At 35.4% G+C, this 25088-nt stretch overlaps 3 protein-coding genes across 4 annotated transcripts; 1 reads left to right on the forward strand and 2 right to left on the reverse strand.

Annotated features, from left to right (window-relative positions):
* Positions 1–4037: 4037 nt before the first annotated feature.
* On the reverse strand, positions 4038–5039 carry LOC104798946 (protein SHOOT GRAVITROPISM 5-like). Its single transcript, XM_010521210.2, has 2 exons — positions 4679–5039; positions 4038–4381 (listed from the first exon to the last, which is right to left on the reverse strand). The coding sequence occupies exons 1-2, from the start codon at positions 4984–4986 to the stop codon at positions 4267–4269; spliced, it is 423 nt and encodes a 140-aa protein (XP_010519512.1). The 5' UTR covers positions 4987–5039; the 3' UTR covers positions 4038–4266.
* A 3220-nt stretch (positions 5040–8259) lies between these two features.
* Positions 8260–11024, forward strand: LOC104798947. The gene is made up of 6 exons (XM_010521211.2): positions 8260–8704; positions 9555–9600; positions 9945–10068; positions 10203–10267; positions 10344–10426; positions 10562–11024. The coding sequence occupies exons 1-6, from the start codon at positions 8582–8584 to the stop codon at positions 10598–10600; spliced, it is 480 nt and encodes a 159-aa protein (XP_010519513.1). The 5' UTR covers positions 8260–8581; the 3' UTR covers positions 10601–11024.
* Positions 11025–11123: 99 nt separating this feature from the next.
* LOC104798948 (ribonuclease J) lies at positions 11124–18178 on the reverse strand. Of its 2 annotated transcripts, XM_010521213.2 has the most exons (17): positions 17869–18178; positions 17168–17393; positions 16931–17054; positions 16542–16598; positions 16120–16311; positions 15962–16039; positions 15068–15250; positions 14752–14832; positions 14344–14409; positions 14152–14244; positions 13912–14037; positions 13713–13826; positions 13184–13279; positions 13005–13102; positions 11983–12868; positions 11545–11615; positions 11124–11390 (listed from the first exon to the last, which is right to left on the reverse strand). In XM_010521213.2, exons 1-17 carry the CDS (start codon positions 18065–18067, stop codon positions 11366–11368), a joined length of 2715 nt encoding a protein of 904 aa, XP_010519515.1. In that variant the 5' UTR covers positions 18068–18178; the 3' UTR covers positions 11124–11365. The 2 variants fall into 2 exon arrangements, with proteins under 2 accessions (XP_010519515.1, XP_010519514.1); XM_010521212.2 differs by having other exon boundaries at positions 11129–11615.
* Positions 18179–25088: the final 6910 nt, after the last annotated feature.

Below are 25088 nucleotides of genomic sequence, written 5' to 3' on the forward strand. Positions count from 1 at the left end.
AGCAAACCGGCCGGTTAGGCTCGGTTTCTTAACACCCCAGAAAAAGCAAGAATTTATATACATATTAGATGTCCCATAAGCAATATCAAATAATAAAATACGGAAAAAATGAAACTAGATAAAAATAATAATAATTTATTTTGGTTAGAGTTGGGAGATATAAAAAAGAGGAGACAAGAAAAGATACAATCCACATGGGGATGCAGAAAACATAAAAGGTGAAAAAAGCTGGACAAAGGAAATGGCCCTTTGAAAATGATGGCTCTCTCCCCTTCACCTTTTCTCTCACAAATCCACACAACCCCACTATTGTTTTGTTTTCAAAGTTTAATATGATTGCAGGATGTGTATCTATATATATATATAATGTCTTCCCATCTGTATACATACATGTATATAGAGTGTGTCTACGTACGTACATATATATAGTTACAAACTGTGTGTATGTGTGTGTGTGTGTAAAGACAAATATGAAAAGACAAAATGTGAAGGTTATGTCACGACGGGCTGTTGCGTGCATTGATGTATCATATGTTTCCATTGTCTTCTAATTTCACTGACATATCTCTATCGTTCCGATGAATTCAAACTTTGATTTCATTGCTTCGCGTAGTACACACCACAACACTCACTCTCACACACAAGCATATACTTTGTATAAGTCTTTATATATATATATATATATATATATATATATATATATATATTCTCATGTCGTCACAATTATTAAATTAAGACTCATATTTTGAAATGGAATACTTCTTGTTGAAGATACAAAACCAATACTAAATGGTATACGTATATATATTTGACGAGATATTTGTTACATATATTATTATTATCATGCTATCAAATTGCCAATTTGCCATCCAATATGCATGACCGCTTTATACCTAGGTTTTATTCGAGATCTAATGATTCCGTTTGTATATAACGTAAATTAAAAGTACAATAGAAACGTAAAATAAACAGGAGTTTATCAAATAAAAACATGTCACTGCATGCATGCATAATTCTATCGAAGAATTCTGATTTTTTTTTAATGTCTAGCATGTAATAAGAGGATCTAGGGTTTAGATTTACGTAATATATATCTGTTTAGATTTTTTTTTTTAATAATCGGAGAGTTTCAATCCAACTATATTTTCTAAAAATCGAAAAAATTCACATAAATATCCCTTCTTAAATAGATATTCGAACTTGGGATTGAAAAAATATTTGTTTCAACTTTTACCAGTTAACCACCTATATTACAGATATATTAATGTTATTATTATTATTATTATTATTATTATTATTATTATTATTATTATTATTATTATTATTACACTACAAAATTTATTTGTTTTGAATGTCGAACGCTATGATAATATGAAAATGATAACAACCAGAAAAAAAATTTAAGGAAATGAGTGCTTTGGTTAGAGACAAACCAAGTTTTCAGTGAACCAAACTATATAATGTAATAAAATAAAACAAATCTGTCAAATCATTGAATTTACATTTTCCTCTATAATAGTATATGTCCCACGATTTTATTCTCTTTTCTGCAATTAGGGATTGAAATCTCTTATCCTATCTTCTTCTTTCCGTGTGTTCCTTTCATTAGGACCTAACTAAAAATCTTTGATTCCTTCGCCCCCACCAGATATTATATTCTCCATTTCAGACAACTTTTCTACCATTTATATTATAATATTAAACGTTACCTATATTAATTAGTTATGAATGACATATATAAAAACTTGTGCATATATGTATATATATATATATATATCAAAGCCAAAACCCAATTAACTTGGACATACATATATATATATATATGTAGATATATATTTTTTGTGCTAGTCATCCAAAAACCATAGATTCTCAAGTTTTCTCCTTCCATCTTGGATCGATTTCTCTCTCGATCTCTCTAGAACAATAGTTCTAGCATACGTTCCATTCAATGAGTGTTAATTTGGTGTACAGAGCACTTGATTTTATCGTTTTTATGATCAATCACATCGAAAATATTAGTATTTTGATAATTGTATCATTACATACACGATCTATCATTAGAATTTCGTCTGTTTATATATATGCGATCTGTGAAATCCCTAATATGGAACTCTAAAATGTTTTTCGGTACATGTTTAGAGATCTTCAAAATTCAAAAAATATAATGGCAGGCTCAAAAACATATATTATTGAGGACAAATTTATTTTTATGATAAACATTTTTAAATTGGAGGTATTTCATAGTTTTATTTAAAATTTTACATAATTTATATAGAAAATAATTTTTTTTTCTATTGATTGAATGGGTGCATGTGCCCCTATCTAGAAACGTATAGATCTGACATATATATATCTTCACTAATTTCTTAACTTACATATATATTATTCGCTATACATATGCGCTAATTATGCCAAGTTTTCACTCTAATCCACAACAAAGAAAGCCAAAAAAGGTTGAGGGAGACAAAGTCATGAGTGGGGTTTATGGGTTTTCTTTGATTTTTTCTCATTGGTGTTTGTTAATGGAAAGAGAGAGAGCTAAGGGGAAGAAGTTGAAAGCAAGTGGATACCTTCTTCTTGCTTTTTGTTCCGATTCATTTGCATCTTTATATCATTATCAAAGGTTCCACCCTTCATCTAACGATGTCCCCCCTCGGGATTTTTTGACATCTCAATTGCTCTTGCAAAATCTTCCCTTCATCTTCAAGTTTGATGAATCTGATTGTGAATATAATCGTATCTTGTACTGTCTTTTCTCATTTTATCATGAAACAGACGCTTCCATGATCTAGCTACTTGTTTTTTTTCATAATTTAATAAGGTCCATATATATATATTTCCGGTTTGGTGGATAAAAAAATATCATCCGTCAAGTGAACTTGAGTTGCAATATCTATTTCCATATCCCTAAATCTCTCTCTCTCTCTCTCTCTCTCTCTCTCTCTCTCTCTGCAGACCATGCCGATTTGATTTTATTATGTATATATATATATATATATATATTATGCAACATATATAATTGATCTTTCCGATCACAATCTTTTCATTGCATCGTTAAAGTCGACTATAGATTAGTATTAGTAATATAATAATATAAAAATAAAATAAAAAAAATGTGTCGGTATTGTGGTAAACTATATATTTGAAAAACGTTATACTAACAATTACTAAACACTATTTAGTTTTTAAACCCGACATTTTCGGTAACACATATCCTAATATACGCATGTATTAGATAACCTTTATAGCACTGTAAATCCCTAACACATATCCTAATATCGTGATTAATTAAATCTCTTTGCCTTAAAAAGCACTCTCTAGGGTTTCATCGCATTGGTCGTCCTATAGCCTTTTTGCAGTTTTCGTATCCACGCGTGTCTTAGACAACATAGTACTGCTTTCTAGCTTTACTCACTTTCATTTCAATTTTCGTCGTAATTTAATGATCTATAATTCGATTTTTTTCAAGATCTATAAAATACTGCAAGATGAGTTGTTCAAGCACGGGAAAACGTGCATATGATCATAGCTTTAATTAATCACCACGAGCATAGGCGATTTCAATCATTTCAACCGTATGAAATGATATTGTAATTATACTAATTAATTAAGAACACTAATAAATTTTGTATTTCTTTAGCATGTTTTGTGTTTAGCTTTTAATTAGACCCTGTCCTTTATGTTCCTTTTTATCTTGATGATGTACGTACGTATACTATATATATTATTAGTTTTGGTGAGTGATCATGCATGTTTATGCAACCCATCATGTACATGCATGTGTACGTGTATGTAGACATATATATATATATATATATATATATCATTTTTACCGACCAATTATGTCAAAGATCGTGCAAATTCAATAGATCACAGCCTCTGTTTTCACATTTCACATGTCTCTTCGTTGTTCTTACATATTCATTTACGTCTCCCTTTCCGTAATAACCAATTGGGAATTATGGCGATTTAGACCCATAAAAGCATTAATTAAATTGAAATAACAGCAGCTAGAATTAAAGATACGAAGACAATCGTGAGAAATGAAAAAGAATATTACGATCTTCCTTGGTAAATAAGGAGGTTTTAGGGCAAGAAACCATCCTTAGATTTGGAGGAAAACAAAGATCCCAATATACACCAAATTCGGAAACCCTAAAACAGTAAAACCCCCAAAAGAAAGTTCTTATTATTTTTCCGACAGTGAAACCAATGATCTCCTTCTCATGATTAAATTAATATATCCATTGTAATTAATTAGGTGTTTTAGGGCCTAAACCTCTGCCTGCAGGAGTGGCAATTAGCAATCTCCATGCACATTGCCCTTTCCTCCAACCGCTCGGCTTTCTCCACTTCCTCCCTCGCTCTCTGCCATATCTTCCTGATTCATCCGAACCAATCCCGACTTCAAAGCCGTGCATTCCAAGATTAATTCATGATATATACATATATATATATATATATATATATATATATTCGAGTTTAAAGTGAAAGTTTTGACACCATAGATCTTTAGAATATAATACGAGCTGGTTCATCTATATATCCCGTTTTTGTAAATATCATATAAAACCAGTTCGAAAAAATGGAGCTGGTCCAAACCAAATCTGGGTCCGGTATTGGGTGATGAATTCTCACGAGAAATCCGGTTAGGCGAACCGGAGCGGTCATGCAGTACCTGGCGCGGGCGAACTCGGACTGAGCCAACTCCATCTCCCTTCGAGTCAACTCTCTGACCCTCTGGGCGTAAGCCTTCTCAATGGCAGCGAGCCTTATATGCTCCGCCGCCTGCCACCTCACCGTCTCCAGACCGTACGGATGCTCCGCCGCCGCCGTGGCGATGGAGAGCTTGAGGTCGAGATCATGCTGTATCATCATCGCAGACGAGCCTGTCATCATCTGCACCGTCGGTTTCTGCTTCCTCACCGCCTGATCCGATGGCCGACATGGCAACAGCTGTAGCTCCTTTTGGCTGTCTCCCGCCATTAACAACTCTCTCTCTCTCTCTATCTCTCTCTGAAATGCGTGTAAGAAAGGGCTGTTGATGAGTAAGTGATATATATATACACATATACATATATACATTATACTCGTAAGTAAATCGCTTGAAATGAAGTATTTACTCCTAATTTTTATTTTTGTGGGTCATTTTTGCCTTTTTGATGATGTACAAAGTGTGTGCCCTAATGAAATTTATTGTTTTTTTTTTGTTTTAAGTTGGAGAATGGAAAATTATTTATCCAAAGTGACTCTAGAAGTTAAGAATTTTTGTGTTTGTATAATTTAACATAAAACAAATTAGTTCATTCATTGTAATTAACGTACGATTTGCCATATAAATTAGAAAATCACCAAAAGTACATTTTATGACTTTTTTCAGAAAATTTTGTAGCCATCAACCTCGAAAATACTACAAAGGAAACACAATTAACTTCATGATTGGTGAAGCACGTGGATTTTTTTTTTTAAATTTTGTCACTTTTGTGGACAATTTTTTTTAAAAACTATTACTTGCTTTACCAAGAGGAGGGAGTGGTTTTATGTAATAATTGGAGAAGCACGTGGCTTTTTGGGTTCAAAAGGTCCTTTCATAATCTTTTTAAAATAAATTAGAAAAATCTCAATAAAAACCATCTACTTTTTTCTCATCATAATTTAAATCCTATATTTTTTTTATCCAAAAAATATGGTACTTTTAAAAATTGACAAAATAAAACCCTGTATTTTTTAAAATTAACAAATAAAATCCTGAACGAAAAAATACTATTTAATACTAACATGACATCATATTCATCTACCACACCATCAATTCCTAATATTTAATAATATTAAATAATAATAATAATAATAAAATAATAATATTAATAAAAATAAAAATTTAAAAATTATATACATTCATATACACATATATCACACATACATATATATTTTGATGATGTACAAAGTGTGTGCCCTAATGAAATTTATTGTTTTTTTTTTGTTTTAAGTTGGAGAATGGAAAATTATTTATCCAAAGTGACTCTAGAAGTTAAGAATTTTTGTGTTTGTATAATTTAACATAAAACAAATTAGTTCATTCATTGTAATTAACGTACGATTTGCCATATAAATTAGAAAATCACCAAAAGTACATTTTATGACTTTTTTCAGAAAATTTTGTAGCCATCAACCTCGAAAATACTACAAAGGAAACACAATTAACTTCATGATTGGTGAAGCACGTGGATTTTTTTTTTTAAATTTTGTCACTTTTGTGGACAATTTTTTTTAAAAACTATTACTTGCTTTACCAAGAGGAGGGAGTGGTTTTATGTAATAATTGGAGAAGCACGTGGCTTTTTGGGTTCAAAAGGTCCTTTCATAATCTTTTTAAAATAAATTAGAAAAATCTCAATAAAAACCATCTACTTTTTTCTCATCATAATTTAAATCCTATATTTTTTTTATCCAAAAAATATGGTACTTTTAAAAATTGACAAAATAAAACCCTGTATTTTTTAAAATTAACAAATAAAATCCTGAACGAAAAAATACTATTTAATACTAACATGACATCATATTCATCTACCACACCATCAATTCCTAATATTTAATAATATTAAATAATAATAATAATAATAAAATAATAATATTAATAAAAATAAAAATTTAAAAATTATATACATTCATATACACATATATCACACATACATATATAATGAAATTAAATGATATACATATATACATATATATGAACATATTTATATATGCACACATATATATATACATATAATATATACATATATATGTATATAATTATATGTTTTATATGTATGTGTTATATATGTATTTTTTTTTAAAAATCATTACATATATATGTATGATTTTTAGGAAAAAATCATATATCACACATACATATAACATATAATTATACACATATATATATGTATGTATTATATATATATATATGTTTATATATGTATATCATTTAATTTCATTATATATGTATGTGTGATATATGTGTATATGAATGTATATAATTTTTAAATTTTTATTTTATTAATATTATTATTTTTTATTAATTAATATTATTAAATATCAAGGGTAGATGTTGTGGAAGGTGATTAGGATATCATGTCAGGATTAAGTAGTATTTTTTTTTCGTTCAGAGTTTTATTTGCCAATTTTTAAAAGTACAACGTTTTTTTGGATAAAAAAAAATATAAGGTTTAAATTGCGACGAAAGAAAAATACAAGATTTTTATAATTGGGATTTTCCCAAATAAATATAATACCAAGATCATTTCGTTTTTTTTAATCGTGGATAAATATTATAATAGTTTTAACTAAAATATTACTCAAACTCCATTTGTTTATCATGTTTAGAGTTTTGTTGATGAAGTTTTAAAATTTTATATCATCATCATCATCGTCATCCGCGTCCGATAAGAGAAGGCTATTTTTTATAATGTTTTTTTTTCCAATGCCATAGAGGTATCCGCAATATAATTCAAAATTTTAACTAAAATATAAGTTATAAAATAGATTAAAGTTTGAATATTCTCACAATGTTCTTTAGACTTGATAGCTTTTTAACTGATTATAATACATTCTTATAATGTTATTTATTTTTTATATTAGAATAAAAATATTATTTTTATAGAAGCTAATAAAATTTAAAGAGAAAGAGACAATTTTCTTTTGTTATCAAATTACATAATGATGATTTTTTTTACAAACTGTCTTTGAATTAGAACTAAAAATGGTACATTAATAGAACACAAAACAAAACAACCCCACCAATAATAATTGACATGTTTATTAAATAGTGAACATATATAAATAAATAAATATGAAATGTATAATTAGAGTATCAATTTAGTTCCGAGATCTAAAATCCGGTCCGATTTAACCTAAAAAGTGGGTATCGAGTCGGGCTTTCGAGTCGGATTTAAATCGGGTTTCGAACTCAATTTAGGTCAGTTTGAAAACTCGATATATTTATAAAAAAAGAAAAAAAATAACATTTAAAGAAAATTATACAGACTGGTGTGACCCGACCCGACTTGATCTGAATCCAAAATATATTAGGTCAGACTTTGAACTTAACTGCATAGATCAGAAAAAATTGGATCGGCCTGAAACTAATATCCAAAACCTTCGAGTCAAGTGTGGACTCGGATCGAATTGGATTGGTACATGCCGATTGACACCCCAATCTATAATATATGTTGGGAGAAAAAGTATGACATCAAAGGCATGAGAGAGAGAGAAGAGAGAAGAGAAGGAGAAAGGGTAAATAAGCTTTGCTCATAGGAAAAACTCACTGAAACAGATATGGTAATTAACAACGTCGAGGGAAAGGGAAAAAAGTTCGGATTTTTTTTTCAACATTTTCTGGGATATTTTCTCGGCTGCCGAACACACACTTGACAGGGTCTTCCGCGTCACACGGCCCATATCCTCGGTTCACCAGATAATCGCCTCGGCTTCCGTTGTTTCCTTCCTGCAACTTCTTTACACACAGATCTCTCTCTCTCTCTCTCTCTCTCTCTCTCTCTCTGTTAGTCTGTTTGGGCTAGGGTTTATCAGTGGTTTGGCCATGGAGGCTTCGTCTTCTCGGCAGCCCGATTCGTCTAATCTAACTGCTTCCGCCGCTTCCAAGTACCTCGCCGACCTTCCATCTCGCGGTCTCTTCTCCTCCACCGTTGTCTCTTCCAATCCGGTAAACTTCGCTGAAACCCTAGACATGGTTGCCTTTTCGACGCTCGATTGACTATTGAGTTCGGGTTCTGCTGATGAAATTTTGGGTATTGAAAGTAACAGACTCTACCCTTTTGTTCAATTTGTTCAAACTCTGAGACACATCAGTTATAGAGTCATTTCGATGGAAGACAAGTCCGAGGTTTAAATCTTAAGTGCTATTTTTAGGACCAGAAGGGTTTCTTTTGCTTTGAGTAGTATCAAACGCCATGGACATATAAACTTGAATATCTGTGATGTTTCTGTCAAATTGTGTGATGATAAATGGCAAAGTCGTTTAGGTTGTATTGTTCATTCGAGTTTAGAGGATCCTCAACATTTATTTATGGCCCAAATTCATGGTGACTAGTCTTGTTAGTCTTTGGTGTTCGTAATTGTTGACTGAGAATAACGGATGATCCTATAGATGGACACTACTATGAATAGGTGTGGCTTCATCTTGTTGTCTTGTCCCACGGGAAAAGATATCGAACTCAGATTGCGAAACCTGTTGACTTGAGTGTTTCCTGACCTGATGTTCGAACATGTTCTTCATTCTACATGTTTTAACATTAGTTAAATCCTGGGTAGTAATGCTGATTGCTGAATGGAATGGATAGCTTGTTTAATTTTGGAGCCATTGATAGTTTTCATTGTTCCTATTTTTTTTTTCTTTTTATGTTTGCCGGGCCGCCACAGGCAATGTTTGTTTCTATGCAGACCCATTAGTGGCTCTTGCCATTTGTTTGTGCAGTTTGTGTAGCATTGCCTTTGTTGATTGATCAGTGATGTATTCATACATGTGGTAAATTTGCATTTGTGTACGAATGCAGGGAGGTATGCGGGTCTATATATGTGAACATGACACATCTCCCCCAGGTATTTGTTTCTTTAATTATCTTCTGTCTTGTTCTTTTTCTTTCTTCTTTTTTTTTTGGCTAGATCTATCACATTAGCTATCCTGTAAAAGTTATTGGTGCTCGCTGAGTATGATTTCTTCATTAACTAGACAATTTCATTGACTAAACATGTTGTTGTCTCTTAATAAGTTAATATTTGGAGGCATAATCAAGTTTATACTTTATAATTCACCTTTATGAGTGTTGATGCACACTCTATTCAGAAGAAGTTGCTGTCAGATAATTTTGTGTCATCGTTTGCTATTTCCTTTCGATTGAATTGTTAGGAAGAAAAGTTAAACTTATTGTTATCCGTATATCCAGACGGGCAACAGATCAAAACAAACCAGCAAAATATACTCATTAGATCTCTCATGATAAAGAAACAAAGAGGTGAATCTAGTTCAAAGGATGCAAAAGGAGCTGCTGAAGATGGCCCTAGAAAGAGGTATTTGATTCATCCATTGGATCATCACATAACTTTTTCGGCTCATTTCTCAATCTTAAAGTATTCTTGTTGCGGGCATATATGTTCGTTTAATAGCTACTATGATTTCCCTTCTCTGCTTTTCTTTGCAATAGAGCTGCAAATAGAGCACTGGAGGAGAGAACTACAGCCAAGAGAGCTACTAATGGAACTAGACAAGGTAAGCTTCGATCATATCTGTCCTGTGATTTCATTTTGATAGATCCAAAGGCCACTTAAAGAATTCTCCTGCACAGAGGAAAAAGACTATCATTCTTTGACTGTTGAGAAGCTTCGAGCCATTCTCAAAGAGAAGGGTCTTCCAGCAAAAGGAAGAAAGGCAAGTCCTCATTACATATACCCGTCTAAAAAAAATCCAAGCTTGCTCTTGCTATTTATATTATCATATGGATATGTTTCCCGTTGGTTAGTTTTCGCCCGTGATACTTGTACTTAAATATTTGGTGACTGGCAGGATGAGCTCATTGCACGACTGAAAAACGCCAACAGTTAATCCAGTAAGTAGATCAAGCCATGAAAACAGGGGGGAGATATAGATTATGGATGGTTGTAACTTGAGAGGTTAAGTATGGTCTGGAACTTAGGGTTCTTGGTTAGAATGGGATCCGGTTTAATTATCTGGAATTTGGGTTCTTGAACATATGTGGGTCCTTTTTTGGTCTTTTGGGATCTGTCATCTGAAATTTGGGGAGGTTTCTTTAACATGTAAATTTGCAATAGTTACATGTCCCCAAATGCAGGAATGGGCATGGATCCGGTTCGGTTATTATGGGTTTGCTAGAACCGTTAAACCGGATTGGACCGTTTCAGTGAAGCCACAACTGGAATGGTAATGTTCTAGTTATGGTTATTGTTGGTGAAATTCAATCCAACCGCTTTTATCATCGTAATCAATCATTGCAGTTTGAGTTCGGGTTTGTATGTTTGTTTAAAAAATAACCAATGTCAGATAATTTTTTAATTTTCTTTTTGACAATATTGAAGAAAAAAACAAAAAACAAGAAAGAACAAAGAGAGGGGCTTATGAATAAACTTTAAAAACCAACTGATGTTTTCCGGTTTGGTCCAATTCGGTCGAACAGTACCAGATGACTAATCTCTATGCCACCATAACCTTGAGATAAAGATGTCAAAATTCCGGAAGATGGAAAGGAAAACAGAAACAAAGTACAATGAATGAAACTTGGATGGCATAATGAACAACCTCCTCTTCAGTTATAACCAGAACACACCTCCTCCCAAGAGCTTCTGCCTTCTGTCATTCATCCTTCTTCAATGGATCTCTGTTACATTACAGAGTTAATCACCAGACAAGAGAAGCGCATACATGTATACACATGAAATGCTTCAGTGCATGTATATGAATATGGCATATACATATACATGTACATGAATGTGGCATGTACACGTGTCTATTTTGCTGCTGGAGCACCTAACTCGGATAAGATGTTGTCCATGTCCTCAAAGTGTGGCCAACTGTTCTTCCCTTCTGTATCAGCCTTGCACTCCTGCAAGAACCACACAACATTGTACAATCTTTCAACAAAAACGTCTACATATAGATGTATATACAACGGGGTTCAACAGCTCTGTTTAAGCACAGACAATGAGAAAGTTTCAAGAACACTAGAGGTCATCTATCAGTAATCAACAGTGCCATATTTCCAGAAAAAAAAAGCAAGAAAACGGATAATCTTTGATCTTTATGATCTAACCAGGATTGAAGTTTTTCTGCATGAAGCATCTGTTTCAAAATTTAAGTACCTTTTTCTTAATTTTGATAAATAGCGATTGTTCTCTATGGTGTAACCGGAAAGAATGCTCTAAGCATGATTCCCAGAGTTAAAGAACACTACCAAGAGATGAAGAACGAACCTCATATTTCTGAATGAGAGATGCCCAGAGAGATTTGCACTGTCCTGGGCTTCTGATGATTCCATCAGCCATTAGGTTTGTAGAAATTTCTTCCCACAAAGCCATTCTGCCTTTCACCACCTGAAATCTGCTGTGCAGTTCTCCACGCGTCCTTATAAGCTTCTTAACCTCTTCAGGCTTCCATTTGTTCCGCTTGATACGTTTTGAAGGCTTTGACTCGGAATCTGACGCTTCAGATGAATCATCATCTCTGCTACTGATCTTTTCATCCTCTGTCTTAACCTCTGCATCAGCCACCGTATATGCATTTTCCAATTTAGCAGCAGGCGAAGGTGATGTTGAAGTGATGAACGATTTCCAAAAATCTTCGGACTCTTCAGAACTCCCTGAGTGCGTATCTTCAACTGTGTAACCTGATGCCGAGGCTTCTTCATTATCCAGCAGTCTTGCACTGCCGACAATATCATCTACTTCTCTTGGACGGTCTTGTGGAGATGTCTTCTTTGACCGACTTCTTCTGGGTTGTCCTTCCAAAACTTTCTTTAACGCTGACACTCCAGAACCAACATTTGAATCGCCCGATAGTTTCATCCTGACCTCATCTGAGACGACAGCCATGGGATTTTCCATGGCTACAGCAATGATTTCTGGCCTTTTACCACTATACTTCCGGACAATCTTCCTCAGTACTTCGGCAACCGTTCGTTCCATGTGAGCCAAGGGGCAGTTCACAGGACAGCTTGATAGAGAAGCATGAGCAGCTTTGTAAAGAGCATCTAGTAGTTTCCCTTTGTCAAGCCACAAGCAACGGGTAGTTATTCTTATTTTTCCTTTTATACTATTTTCTGCAACACCATCAACGCTATGTGGTCGCAAGATTTCCATGCTGTAACAAAGATATAACATTGTCAAACATATAGATATATAGCTGGAGGTCAAAAGGGTCAGAGTAATTCTCTGAAGGGCCTCTAGTGCAAAAGGTTCACGGAGGTAACAGGGATCTAACTATATTCTTGTCATACCTGACTACTACAATGCCATCAGATGCAATCCGTAGTCTCTCGTCAATGCAAAGTTCACTTGATGTGCCAAATGCTTTATCACCATCACTATACATTAACTGCAGCAAGGTTAAGATTATTCAGTACTCAGCTCGATTTGTTTGACAGAGAAAGGCAAAAGGATAAGACCAATAGCCAACCTGCAAATTTTCTTTCCCAAGAGAACTAAATCCATTGGACAAAACTCGTCTGTTTCTCAAATGAGAAACCCCAAGCATCTCTCCATTTTTTATAACCTGAATAAAAATTGATCAGTGTCAAAAAGTTCAGCACGTAAAGCCTCAAATACCGGACAGGGATAAATGTTGCAGCTGAAGAGATGAAGTTACAATCTTTCAAGGAGCATTAAGCCAAGTTGTAGAGGAAGTGCAAGACCGTGTATATACAGGCTTAATGCCTTGTCACAAGATCAATCTGAACATAGTCTGAGAAAAATCTTTTCCCATATGTTCTTTCCATCCAGCAATTTCATTTTCTCCTTTCACTCTCACATTATATCCCAATCAAAACTTATCTATTCACGAATCTGAACCTATGCAAACAAAAGCATATAGCAAGTTGCATAATTCTGAAAACATGTTCACCATCAGAATTCATTACACATAATCTGACATTTTCCTTTTCGTAAATCTGTCTAGCATGCATCACAATGCATCTGGAGACACTTACAGTGGTGTGTCGAATCCCAGTAGACCTCCCGAGCAACTCGTGCTCCTTCAGGAACAAGAGTTCTCCATGTACAGGTAGAAAATGTTGTGGTTTTACTATCTTAAGAACCTCTTCCTTCAGAATTAACACAAGAAATGAAAATCACAATCAATTAGAAAGGATCCCTTTTCCTAGAAAGTCACAAATGGTGGCCACTTACAAGTTCCCCGCGATAGGCGTGACCAGATGTGTGCAGCATTTCATTCCTACCCATTACAATAGTCGGCCCAATATCTGCTAGCCGGTTCATCATCTTCATCACTCGTGATTCATTGCCCGGAATCACCTTGGGGTAAAAACAAAAGGCACAAATATCAGTGATCCTAAGTCCTAACAAAACACATGTTGTTCAACACAATGCATATTTATGTACATTCTTTAGGCAAAATGTGTGTGCTACCTTTGCTGAATAGAGAATTATGTCTTCCTTGGTAAGTTTGAAAGAGTGACTGCTACCATATGATGCAAGATTCAGGGCAGCACGTGGTTCTGCCTGAGCAGAATCATAGTCAAAGGAAGATAACATACGCATAAATAAGCTAGAATAGTTGGTCAAAAGTCAAATTCACAGAATTTGCCAATATTAACTCACTTGAGATCCGGTCGTGACAATCAGTAAATTATTTGGAGCATATGCATCAATGTCTTCGACTTTCACCTGTGTAATCATTTGAAAAAGTTAGAACATAAACTGAAGCTAGAAACAAAACCTGCCACAATCATCAATCAAACTCAAGTAACTTAATGCATGAAATAAAAACGAGAAGGAAATAACGATTTTGCTTCAGGTAATATCAACAGCATGTGAAAAAGCAAAAGGTAAGAGCTGTATTTTGTATAAAGTTTGTCTGCAGTTAATATGTATCATCCCTTAAAATTTAAATGCTAAACTATGAATTTCGGGGAAAAAAATATATTCTTCAATAGTTTGCCTCCATTTCCCAGGATTAGCTGATCAGATTCAACATACAAGAGACAATACAAGGAAAAGGTCTTGTACCAAAGTAGATGGGTCGATTGGAGCTTTTCCATCCTTCCAAGCTGCATCTAGATATGTCCTCAATGACATGCCAACAAAAACCTACACAATATTCGGATGAAATATCATATTTTAACTTCTGAAATAAAATTCAGAAACTAAAGGGAAAACGGCCACATAAATTGAATGGATGTAACATCCTAAAGAGAAAATAGACCACAGAAGTTGCAAAATTACACTTCAGCTTCCAAATTGCAACTTGTATAACTAGAATTGGTAGGAAAATGGGGAACATAAGGTTATAGTCAAAACTCAAGAACAAGGGGGTAGAACATACCAACTTTCGACCAGTTAAATCAGCAGCAGCTTTTACACTTCCCAAACGATGTATATTGGATGCAAACTGTGTCGTGATGACTCGTCCCTTGGCTGCTGAGATATTCCTTATTAGAGCATCTGCAACAACCGTTTCACTAATTGTCCTTCCCGGTGACAATACATTTGTTGAGTCACTCATCATCTGCAAAAAGAGAATTTTTTTTCCCCATTTCAGGTCTCCACTAGATCAAAGAAATAAGGAAAAATCCAAAAAAAAAATACATAAACTTCTCAATTTTCACAAAACAAAACCTAAACTTTGTTTTCTATCAAATAAAACATCGAATTCATTTTTCAGTAAAAAAATAAACCCGAACTTTATAATCGTTGTCATTTTTAAACCTAAATGCTGACATGGCACACTAATATCCTATGTGACAAGTCAACACTTTGACCATAATTGACATGTCACTATCCACATGTCACGACATCGATACGTCACGTCAACATTGGGTTTAAAAATGACAACTGTTATAATGTTTAGATTTATTTATAACTCAAAAATCAAGTTGAGGTTTTATTTGGCAAAAAAAAAAGTTCAAGTTTTATTTTGTAAAAATTGATAAGTTCATATATTTTTTTGGGATTTTCCGAAGAAATAACTATAGATGAAAGACTGATATAAGCAAAGAAAAACAGCCATTTTCAACTTAAGTTTACATCAAAGACACCAATATAGTTACCTACATCCATTCAACACTTATCGTAATGAATACACACCAGACTATCACGAAGAAAATCCAAGTAATGAAATCTCTTGATTTATTGAATGCTACAAAATCTTCAAAAATTCAGAATGCTTTCTATCTATGAAGGAAAGAACATCACGAGTCTGTACAGTCAGAATCCTTACCAAGGTTACTCCTTCCTTTGACAGTTCCTCAAGAGCTTGACGGTCAAACACTTTCCCATCCAGTGGTGATTCATCGATCTGTCACGAATCAAATTATCTCATGCAGATTGAGAAACAATCAAAAGAAAATGGAAACTGAATTTACAGGAATGTGGTACCTTCCAGTCTCCCGTATGAAGAATGGTACCATCAGCGCAACGAAGGACTAAGCCACAACAATCAGGAATAGAATGAGTCACCGTAATGGGTTCTATTTCAAATGGCCCAGCCATAAATTTTCTTCGAGTTTTGAAAGTCTTAAGTCTAGATGGAACGAAGATCCCATTCTCCTTCAATCGCTTCTTTATAAGCTATCAAATAAATAGAAAGCATTGATCAGAGGAAATCATAAAAATGTACACAGAAAACGAAAATAGAAGTTTAGGCACGCATGATAAGATATTATCGGCTGCCTGAACATTAAACTTCTGTCAGACAAGATATCTAAGATACGCAAATACATATTGAACTAAAACCAGAAACCCATGCTTGGTAGAAACTACCAAAATATGAAATAGGACTCATTCAGATGTAAAAGCACCTCCATGGTGAAGGATGATGCGAATATCGGTGTATGGGAGTCCAATGCCGGGATAACCTGTTCACATAAACGACTACTGATCAAAGATGGGACAAGAAAAATCAATGGAAAGGGGACATTAAAAGTACATATATTGTCTGTGCATATGTCCTTTTCGCACCATCACACTAGAATTTAACTCGAGAAAACAAGATAGCAATTTTACAAGTTACAACAGATGTTATGTTATTCCCATGAGCCGTAAATGGGTGCTGCTTCCCTTCCAAACCAATCATTGGTTCAGAAATAAAACCTGAGTTCCTTCTATAAAGCTCCAGAAGGTCCAAATTCTTTAATAATAAAATTATGACTTTTCAAGGAGTAGAAGAAGAAGTAGAAGAAGACTTTACCCAAGGCAACGCACCAATGTGATCTTCATGACCATGCGTTATGACAACAGCTTCAATTTTGTGCCTCCATCTTTTGATAAACGTTGTGTCCGGTATTATTTTCTGGACCCCAGGCTCGTCATAACTAAAACAGCAACAGAATTTTCGTAAAAGGTTAAAAGTTTACACAAAAAGGATGTACTTTAATGACAAAATCAAGAATGAGAAGTTACTAACAAGATATGCCACAATACTTACTCTGGAAACATGACACCAGCGTCAATTAAAATATACCGGTCATAGTTTCCGACAAGCATACAATTCATTCCAATTTCACCGAGGCCACCTATTGGAAGGACACGGAGTGGTGGGCCATCAGCTCCCTCATAGAACTGCTCCATTTTACGTTTTACTGAGTCCTCCATACTTCTCCCAGGCCCTTCCAGTCTACTTGATCTTCTACGGGGAACCTTAGACGAAGTGCCTGCCTCAAAAAGTTGAATCATATACCGCAAGGGACATATTATCAAAGAAGCAAGCAACAAAATATATAAAACAATCACCTCGTGAGGCCCCTACAGTTTCACAACATAGAACTACATCTAAACTCAAAAGAGTTTTACGGACAAAGTCAGAACATTATCTCGATAGTATGAAAGAAATAGCTGACTAAGAGTCACTTCTCAGACTTCATCAACTTTCCTGCCACTGAGAGAATCCAAGGGAACCCCGCAACAAAAACAACTCGTTTGGTGTCAAATCGTAAGGCAATATTCTTGTTGTTGCTCAACCTAGCTCCCCAAAGTTTGAAATTTTTGCATCAACGCAAAAGGCTTCAAACCCATTCTAGTACTCACTCAATCACCGATTCCGAAATAACAGCACCAATGCACAAACTTGTCCACGCATGAAAATAAGCAGAAACGCACAAGACTCAGGGACCCGAAAGAGAAAACAACCTGAAGCAGGAGGAGAACTGGCGGAATACGAGACGGAAGACCTATTTCTAGAGCGTGCCCGGAATGAGAAAGTGTACGGACATAGCGATAAGGCGCTAAAGGCGGCCATTTTCCACGGGGTAACTGATCCGCGGGCATCGAAGTACGGAGAAGAATGACAGGAAGTGTAAGAGAAACCTTGAAAAGAACTCGTCTTCATAACTGAGGAGAACGAAGAAACCCTAAAACCAGAGAGGGTTTAATGGGCGGGGGGGTTTAAGCCTTTAAGGATTGAATTCCGGACTTCTCTGTCACACTCTGCCTGGAGATATGGAGAAAACTATCTTTCTTATCGGATTTTCTCCGGAGGCAATACTTCGCACGTGCGAAAACACAGATGTAGTATCAAACCGGTATTATCAATTGAACCGGTTCATACCCGAACCGAACCGGAATTAAAGTGATAATTACATCAACCGGCCTCTTAGTTGTATTTTGGATTTAAAAAAAAAAGATAAAATAGAAGTCGTATTACAAACACTTCTAGTACTATTCTCCTCTTGAAAAAAAAAATTCAACTTCCAATTTACCCTCTTCATTGACAAATTATAAAAATACTCCGTAGACATAAATTTAAAAATATTTATAAAAAAAATTCCCTTTTTTTTAGGGTTTCTCTTTCTTCAAAAACGGTTTCTCTCTCCTCCTCTCGCCACTATCGACTAAACTCTTTCTCTTTACTGTGTTCTCTCTCTCATCCTCATCTTGTTATTTTATCTTCAAAATCCGTCGAATTCAGACAAAATCACAGGCAAATCAAGGCGAAATCAGTGAGAAAAGTGGAAATAGGTAAGCTTCTGTCGAAATCCCAGTTTTTTTCATTATGGTTTTTGCGGTTTTTTTCTTCCAATTGTTGTTTTTTCTGTAGTTCTGTCGTTTGTAATTAAAGACATCTTCGGATCTGCATTTTGGATGTATTCCGAGCATCATTGTGTGTCACGGATCACACATGTTAATTGTCACAAAGGTCAGCATGGGTATATGGGTCACAATGATCACAATGTGCACAACAATCATACGGGTCACTATAGAAACGGGCCACAATGTGCACAACAGAAACATATTACGGGTTATATGGTCAAGTGGTCACGTGGTCGCACGGTTACAAGGTCACATGGTTCACGGGTCATTAGAAAAACTGGTCACATGGGTCACAGTAATCACATGGTGACAAGGTCACAATGTCACAAAATCACAAAGTCACACGGTTACAAGGTCACATTGTTATTCTTTTATCCCCCTTGGAGATGACCTACAGTGAACTTGTTCGAAAGTTATGTTCGGAGATGAAGGTGGATAAAGATAAAGCATAGATCAAACTGAGCGATTTACCAAATGTAAAAAAAAAACAGAAAGTCCACCTACATATGGAATGACAAACACGTTCATATTTATCTGATGGATAAAATAAATGGAATGTGAGGCATGCTTTATGTGGAGATAACTGAGGTATGTGTGAAAGGTGAATGTGAATAAAATATTGAAGAACAACCTATAATTACTGCTGATGAAAGTGGTGTTGGAGGTAGTAGAAAACAAGATATGATAGATTATAAGGATTGTGTTATGCTGAGCCCTAATTTTAAGAGTAGAGTTCAGAGTAATAATGTGCTAGAAGTTATACATCTTTCTGACAGTGAACATTCTAGTGGTCTTAGGGATGTTATAGTGACTAAATGTGATGGTGATCGTGATGATGGTGGTGATGGTTTGGCCTTGAGCTAGTAGATGACTCTCGGTTTTCGAATTCTGTATTTAGTTTCAGTAATGGATTAAATATAATAATTGGCCATGAGTTTGACAATAAGGAAGCAACACAAGAATATGTTCGCAAAGTTGTAGCTATGGGTCATTTTCGTTATACTACACTGAAGTCCGATAAAAAGTTATGGAAAATAAGATGCAAATTTGCTGAATCAGATTGTAATTGGAAGTTGCGTACGACACTGATCTTAAACTCGGAGTGTTAGAGTGTAAGAAAACATAATCCCATGCATAGCTGTAAACTTGTATCTGAAATAAGCAAAGCTTTGAGGGGTACAAAGAAATTGTTTCGAGATTATTTGAAGGATGAATTCCTTGGTAAACCTCATAGTACACCTTCAACACATGAAATTGTAGACCGGGTAAAAGCTAAGTACGGTACAATCGTAACATATTTGACAGAATTACGAGGTAAGCACAAAGCTGAAAGTAAGATTCGAGGTGATCCTACTGAGCATTTCAGAAAGCTTCCTGGGTGATTGCACATGTTGCAAAAGAGAAATACCGGAACAATTGTCGGTCTTGAGTTGGACAAAGATGACAAAAGTTTCAAATATCTCTTCTTCGCGTTGGGTGCAACGGTAAGAGGATGGAATTACATGCGTAAAGTTGTTGCGATTGATGCAATATTTTTTACGGGACAATATAAGGGTACTTTGGTCATTGCAACGACACAAGATGATGACCACCATCTATATCCGTTAGTCCGTGGTGTTATTGACAGAGAAAAAGATGCATTGTGGAGGTGGTTTATGAAAATGTTAATAAAAGCAATCCCAGATGGACCTGATGTTGTCGTGATCTCTGATCGACATAGGAGTATAATAAAAGTCATCAGAGAAGTGTACAAAGAAGTAGACCACTGATTTTATGCGAGACATATAGCGCATAATATGAAAGTCACGTTTAACAGAGGCATGGGAAGAAAGAGTTCGAGAGGTGAAACCATTGCATAACGGTTCTTCAAATGCGTGGAAGCTTATATTGTCCAGAACTATCGGACTTGTCGTAAACCCCTCTGTGTCTAGGGGACTTGTCCTCAAAATTCTAGGCTCTGTCGGACTCACCGTAACTGGACCAGAAAGGAGCCCAACATCCTTTAAAAGCCCTCTGACTGCATCGATGATTCTGCTCTTGGCCGTTTTTATTTCCAGTTTCAAATGTGTCTTAAGTGCTTTTATAAGCGACAGTCTCGTTACTCCTTGACGTACGTGTTGCTGTTGTTGCCTCTGTTACCGTTGTTGTTGTTGTTGTTATTGTTATTGTTGCTCTAGTTCTTGTACTTCTTCTTCTTCATCTTCTTTCTCATCTACTTCCTCTGAATCTTCGTCTATCAATACTTTGCGTTTACCTTTCTTTTTCGCCTCCAAAGACTTTCTGCAATGCAGTTCCACATCGCGACTCTTCTTCCAACATTTGCTTTCCGGGTTCGTTTTCAGATGTCGCATCCAAAACTGAACCCTTCCATCTGTACTCCCCTCATATCTTTCTAAATAAAAAAGAAATGCTTCTTCACCGCTTTCTATCTGCATTATACTTTTAATACCCTGAAAACAAATGTGACTCATTGTTACTATATGTAGTCATTCTGAATCATGTGACCATGTGACCATTATTTATTGTGACCATATGACCCGTGATATTGTATATTGTGGTTTAGGGAAACCTCTAATTTCTTGCCAATCTTTTTTAATACTAAAGGTCCATCGGACGTTTGCTTTCACGGACTTCTTGCACATCCTGGGACACCCCGGATCTGCTTCTTAGAAGTCGGAGATTAAATTTTCTCCGAGTGCAGGCATGCTAGGTCCGGACAGGGCGGCGGCAAACTGAAGCCGCGGTATATCGGACTTTACCCAGTGATTGGGAAGGTAGGTGCAGTAGCATATCGTCTAGGGTTGCCATTGGAGTTGGGCAACATCCATGACGTATTACGTTTCGATGCTACAGAGGTACGTAGCGGATCCTTCCCACGTGCTACGGTCGCAGGAGTTAGAGTTCACGGATGCTACCCGTTTTCGGGATGAACCGCTACAGATAATGGATCGGAAGGTCAAAAAACTACGGACCAAGGAGGTACCATTCGTGAAGGTCTTCTGGCGGAGTCAAGGGGTCTCAGACATGACCAAGAAACCCGAGGTGGAGATGCATAGTAGTTATCCCCATTTGTTTACTTGAGCATTGTCCAAACTCTTGTGTATGACGTTAATTGTATCGAGATCTTATTTGTTGGATGGCGTTGGTGTATTGGATATGTTGGGTATTGTGGTATGAAATGTGATGGAGTTGTGAGGATATCACGTAATTCTGAATTCGAGGGCGAATTCTTTTTAAGGGGAGAGAATTTGTAATACCTGATTCCCGAATGAATCATTTAAATTACTTTCGGTAATAAAGAAAAGGTAAAACAAGTAAAAAAATATAGAGAATCAATGTGAGTTGCCTCTATGTACTCTTGTTTACATAGTGTGACCGTAGTATCTCAATGGTTTGTCGCTTGAATCTTAAAGAGGATGTTTCAATGAAGTTTTAGAAATAAACGACACTCGATTTGGTTGAGAAACGAGAGAGATGTGAACGAACGAAAATCTGAAATTGCATAAATCACAAATTTGTACGAGGTACAGGAGTTGCGAACCTTTTTCATGATGAAAACGTGAGTTTTCAATAATCTATTGCTTGGAAATGAAAGAGGGCATTCCCATGAAGGTTTAGAAACAAACAATGAGTGATTTGGTTAAGAAATGAGTGAGAACGGAGCAATCGAAAACGGACTATGCAACTCAGTCCGAACAAACCAGGAAATCAGTCCTAAGGGACTATGTAAGTCAGTCCGAAGGGACCAGAAATGAGTCCGAAGGGACCAAAAAGCAGTCCGAAGGGAGTAGAGAAGCAGTCCAAACGGACTACGCAAGACAGACTGTCGGCAACTACTTTGGTGCGCGACTTTCTTGCACATGAGCAACCCACAACCCACTCAAATGCCACCCTCAAACGCCACCAACCCGACAAAGTGTGATCCTAGCTAGCCCCCTAGGGTTAATAATTAATTTTCTCTCTTTCCCTAGGCTCCATAATTGCCTCTCCAACCCTCTCACTCAGCCATTTTCGGACTGGGAGGTTGCAGAGGAGAAAGAGGAGAAAAGAGAGAGAAAGGGAGAGAAAGAAGAAGAGATGAGAGAAGGGAGCTCGGGAAAGTGGTGGAAAACATCCCTAGAGTGTCCCGGAAGAGGTTGTTGAGATATACCGGATTTTGAAGAATATTACGAGATATATCGTATAATGGAGATCTTATCAAATCCGGAAAATATATATTTAGGAATATTTATTATTATGTGTACTTTACTTATTTAAATGTAAGACTCTCATTTATTTATATGTTATTTTGACTATCAATAAAAATTATTCCGCAAATTTTTACATGGTATCAGAGCATAAGGTCTAGAGAACCTTGTGTTTTTTTTATTCTGCTGCGAATTCGAAGCATATTCCCTCTCGGTTGCGAGTATACCGACGAGGAGCCTGCTCGTTTCAATTTTCAGAATTTTGTTTTTTCTTTTGGTCATTCATTCAAACCAAAAGGAGAGTTTTTTTTTTCTTTCAAGTGATTCCTTGGCCATTCATTCAAGCCACGGTTCACCATATTGTTTGTCTCCCTCGGCCTTTTCATTTCAAACCGAGAAGAAATTTTTTTTTTCCTATCCTTTTCTCACTGCAATATGTGTGAGTATTGTGATAGTGATTGTGAGTATGAAGAGGTTTATGAAGAACCAGAATACAGAGAGCATTGGGATGTTAAAGACGTCTTAGCCAAAATACCAAAGTCTCTAAGAGAGATGTTGGTGCAAAACGCCAATGCACACAACATTGAGTTAAGTGTTTCTCTCCTTGAAGATTTATTTAGAACTAATGAATTTTTTGAAATGATGCAAAAAGCACAGGTTGAAAGTAACGAAAACTTGTCTCAAGATGTTGAAAAGCCTTGCTCACACGAAGAAGGCCTAGAAAACACTGAGCACATGGTTATTCCTATAGTTGAAGAGATTCCAACCGAGAATATAGACCCTGACAAAGAGAATGGATCGGATGGTGAACCCTCGGATGAAGAAAGGAGTCCAATGGATGTGATGATGAATGATCTCACAATGGAGGACAAGAACCCCGAAAAAGAGACATCACAAACATCCACAATTATCCATCATACGAGAATACAAAGTTCGTTTGGACAGGAAAAACAAAAAATTATCTCGAAAATTTATGGCAACGAGAAGCTCACGAGTGAGGGGGAATGGCATGACACACTCGTATACTTCTCTACCAACAAAAATATACAAGAGTCCGAAGAACCGAAAGAGATGACATTATCTATGAGTTTCAACAACTTTAGATTTGGTAAAAAACCTCTCAATTCTTATATTTTTTATCCCGAAAAACATATTTATAAATTGCAAAATGAAAAACGAGATATACTTGTTAGGAATATGCTTGACCATGAAAAAGACATAAACGACATGTTTTTAGTTTTCAATGCAAATTTGAATAAAATGCTTAGTCTAGAATATAAATCACACGTAAATCCTCTCTTACAAATAATGTGTCATGTGTTGAGGACTTTGAACTTAGAATTTATGCATGCTAAAATGTTATTTTTATTATTGTTCGATGAAAAACACATTGTTACATGTTTATTCTCGTTTTTAATTATTAAAGGGAGTGTCATGAGCTCTCTTGTGTTTGCTAATATTTTCTTTGAGATCTTACAGAAAATAAAAATGAAAGTAGCATATATTCGAAGCTTGAAACAGATATCGAAGGGAGTTGAATGCTTAGGATGCCTATCTCAATGTCTTATCTCAATCATGAAAACATTCGATCTTCAAGATTAGCTTTTCAATATTTCTTCAAGCTAATCTTGAGGGGGAATGTTGAAGCAAACACATCTTCGCATGTTCACCTATGCATATGACGTCAAATATCTCCCCATACAACCCATGCATATGATTGACGTGCGTTAACATAAGCTTCCCATATATGGACTTGACACATGGCAACTTGGAATGCATCGTAAGGAAACGGTGCAATAAGAGACGTTGGAGAATATTCAGAGCGTATATTCAAGGATGTGATGGAGCAATCAAAGTCAAAACAGATTAGCAACTTACCTTATTCTACACCAAGACATTTCCAAATATTATATAGATATTATATCCGTTAGCGCTTACATTTATTTTATTCTTTTCACACTTCTATATTTTTAGTTATAAATATGTACATATACTTATGAATATAATAAGTAACGAACAAAGGGGTTTAGTCCCATTTTGCTTCACTTTCAAATGTCTTTTTATTCTTACGTTCAAACTTCTTTTTCTCTTATTTTACAGCCATAATCTCTCGAATTCATATAGAAATCTTCA

The sequence above is a fragment of the Tarenaya hassleriana genome, unplaced genomic scaffold (assembly GCF_000463585.1).
Source record: "Tarenaya hassleriana unplaced genomic scaffold, ASM46358v1 Cleome6, whole genome shotgun sequence".
NCBI classification, from domain to species: domain Eukaryota; kingdom Viridiplantae; phylum Streptophyta; class Magnoliopsida; order Brassicales; family Cleomaceae; genus Tarenaya; species Tarenaya hassleriana.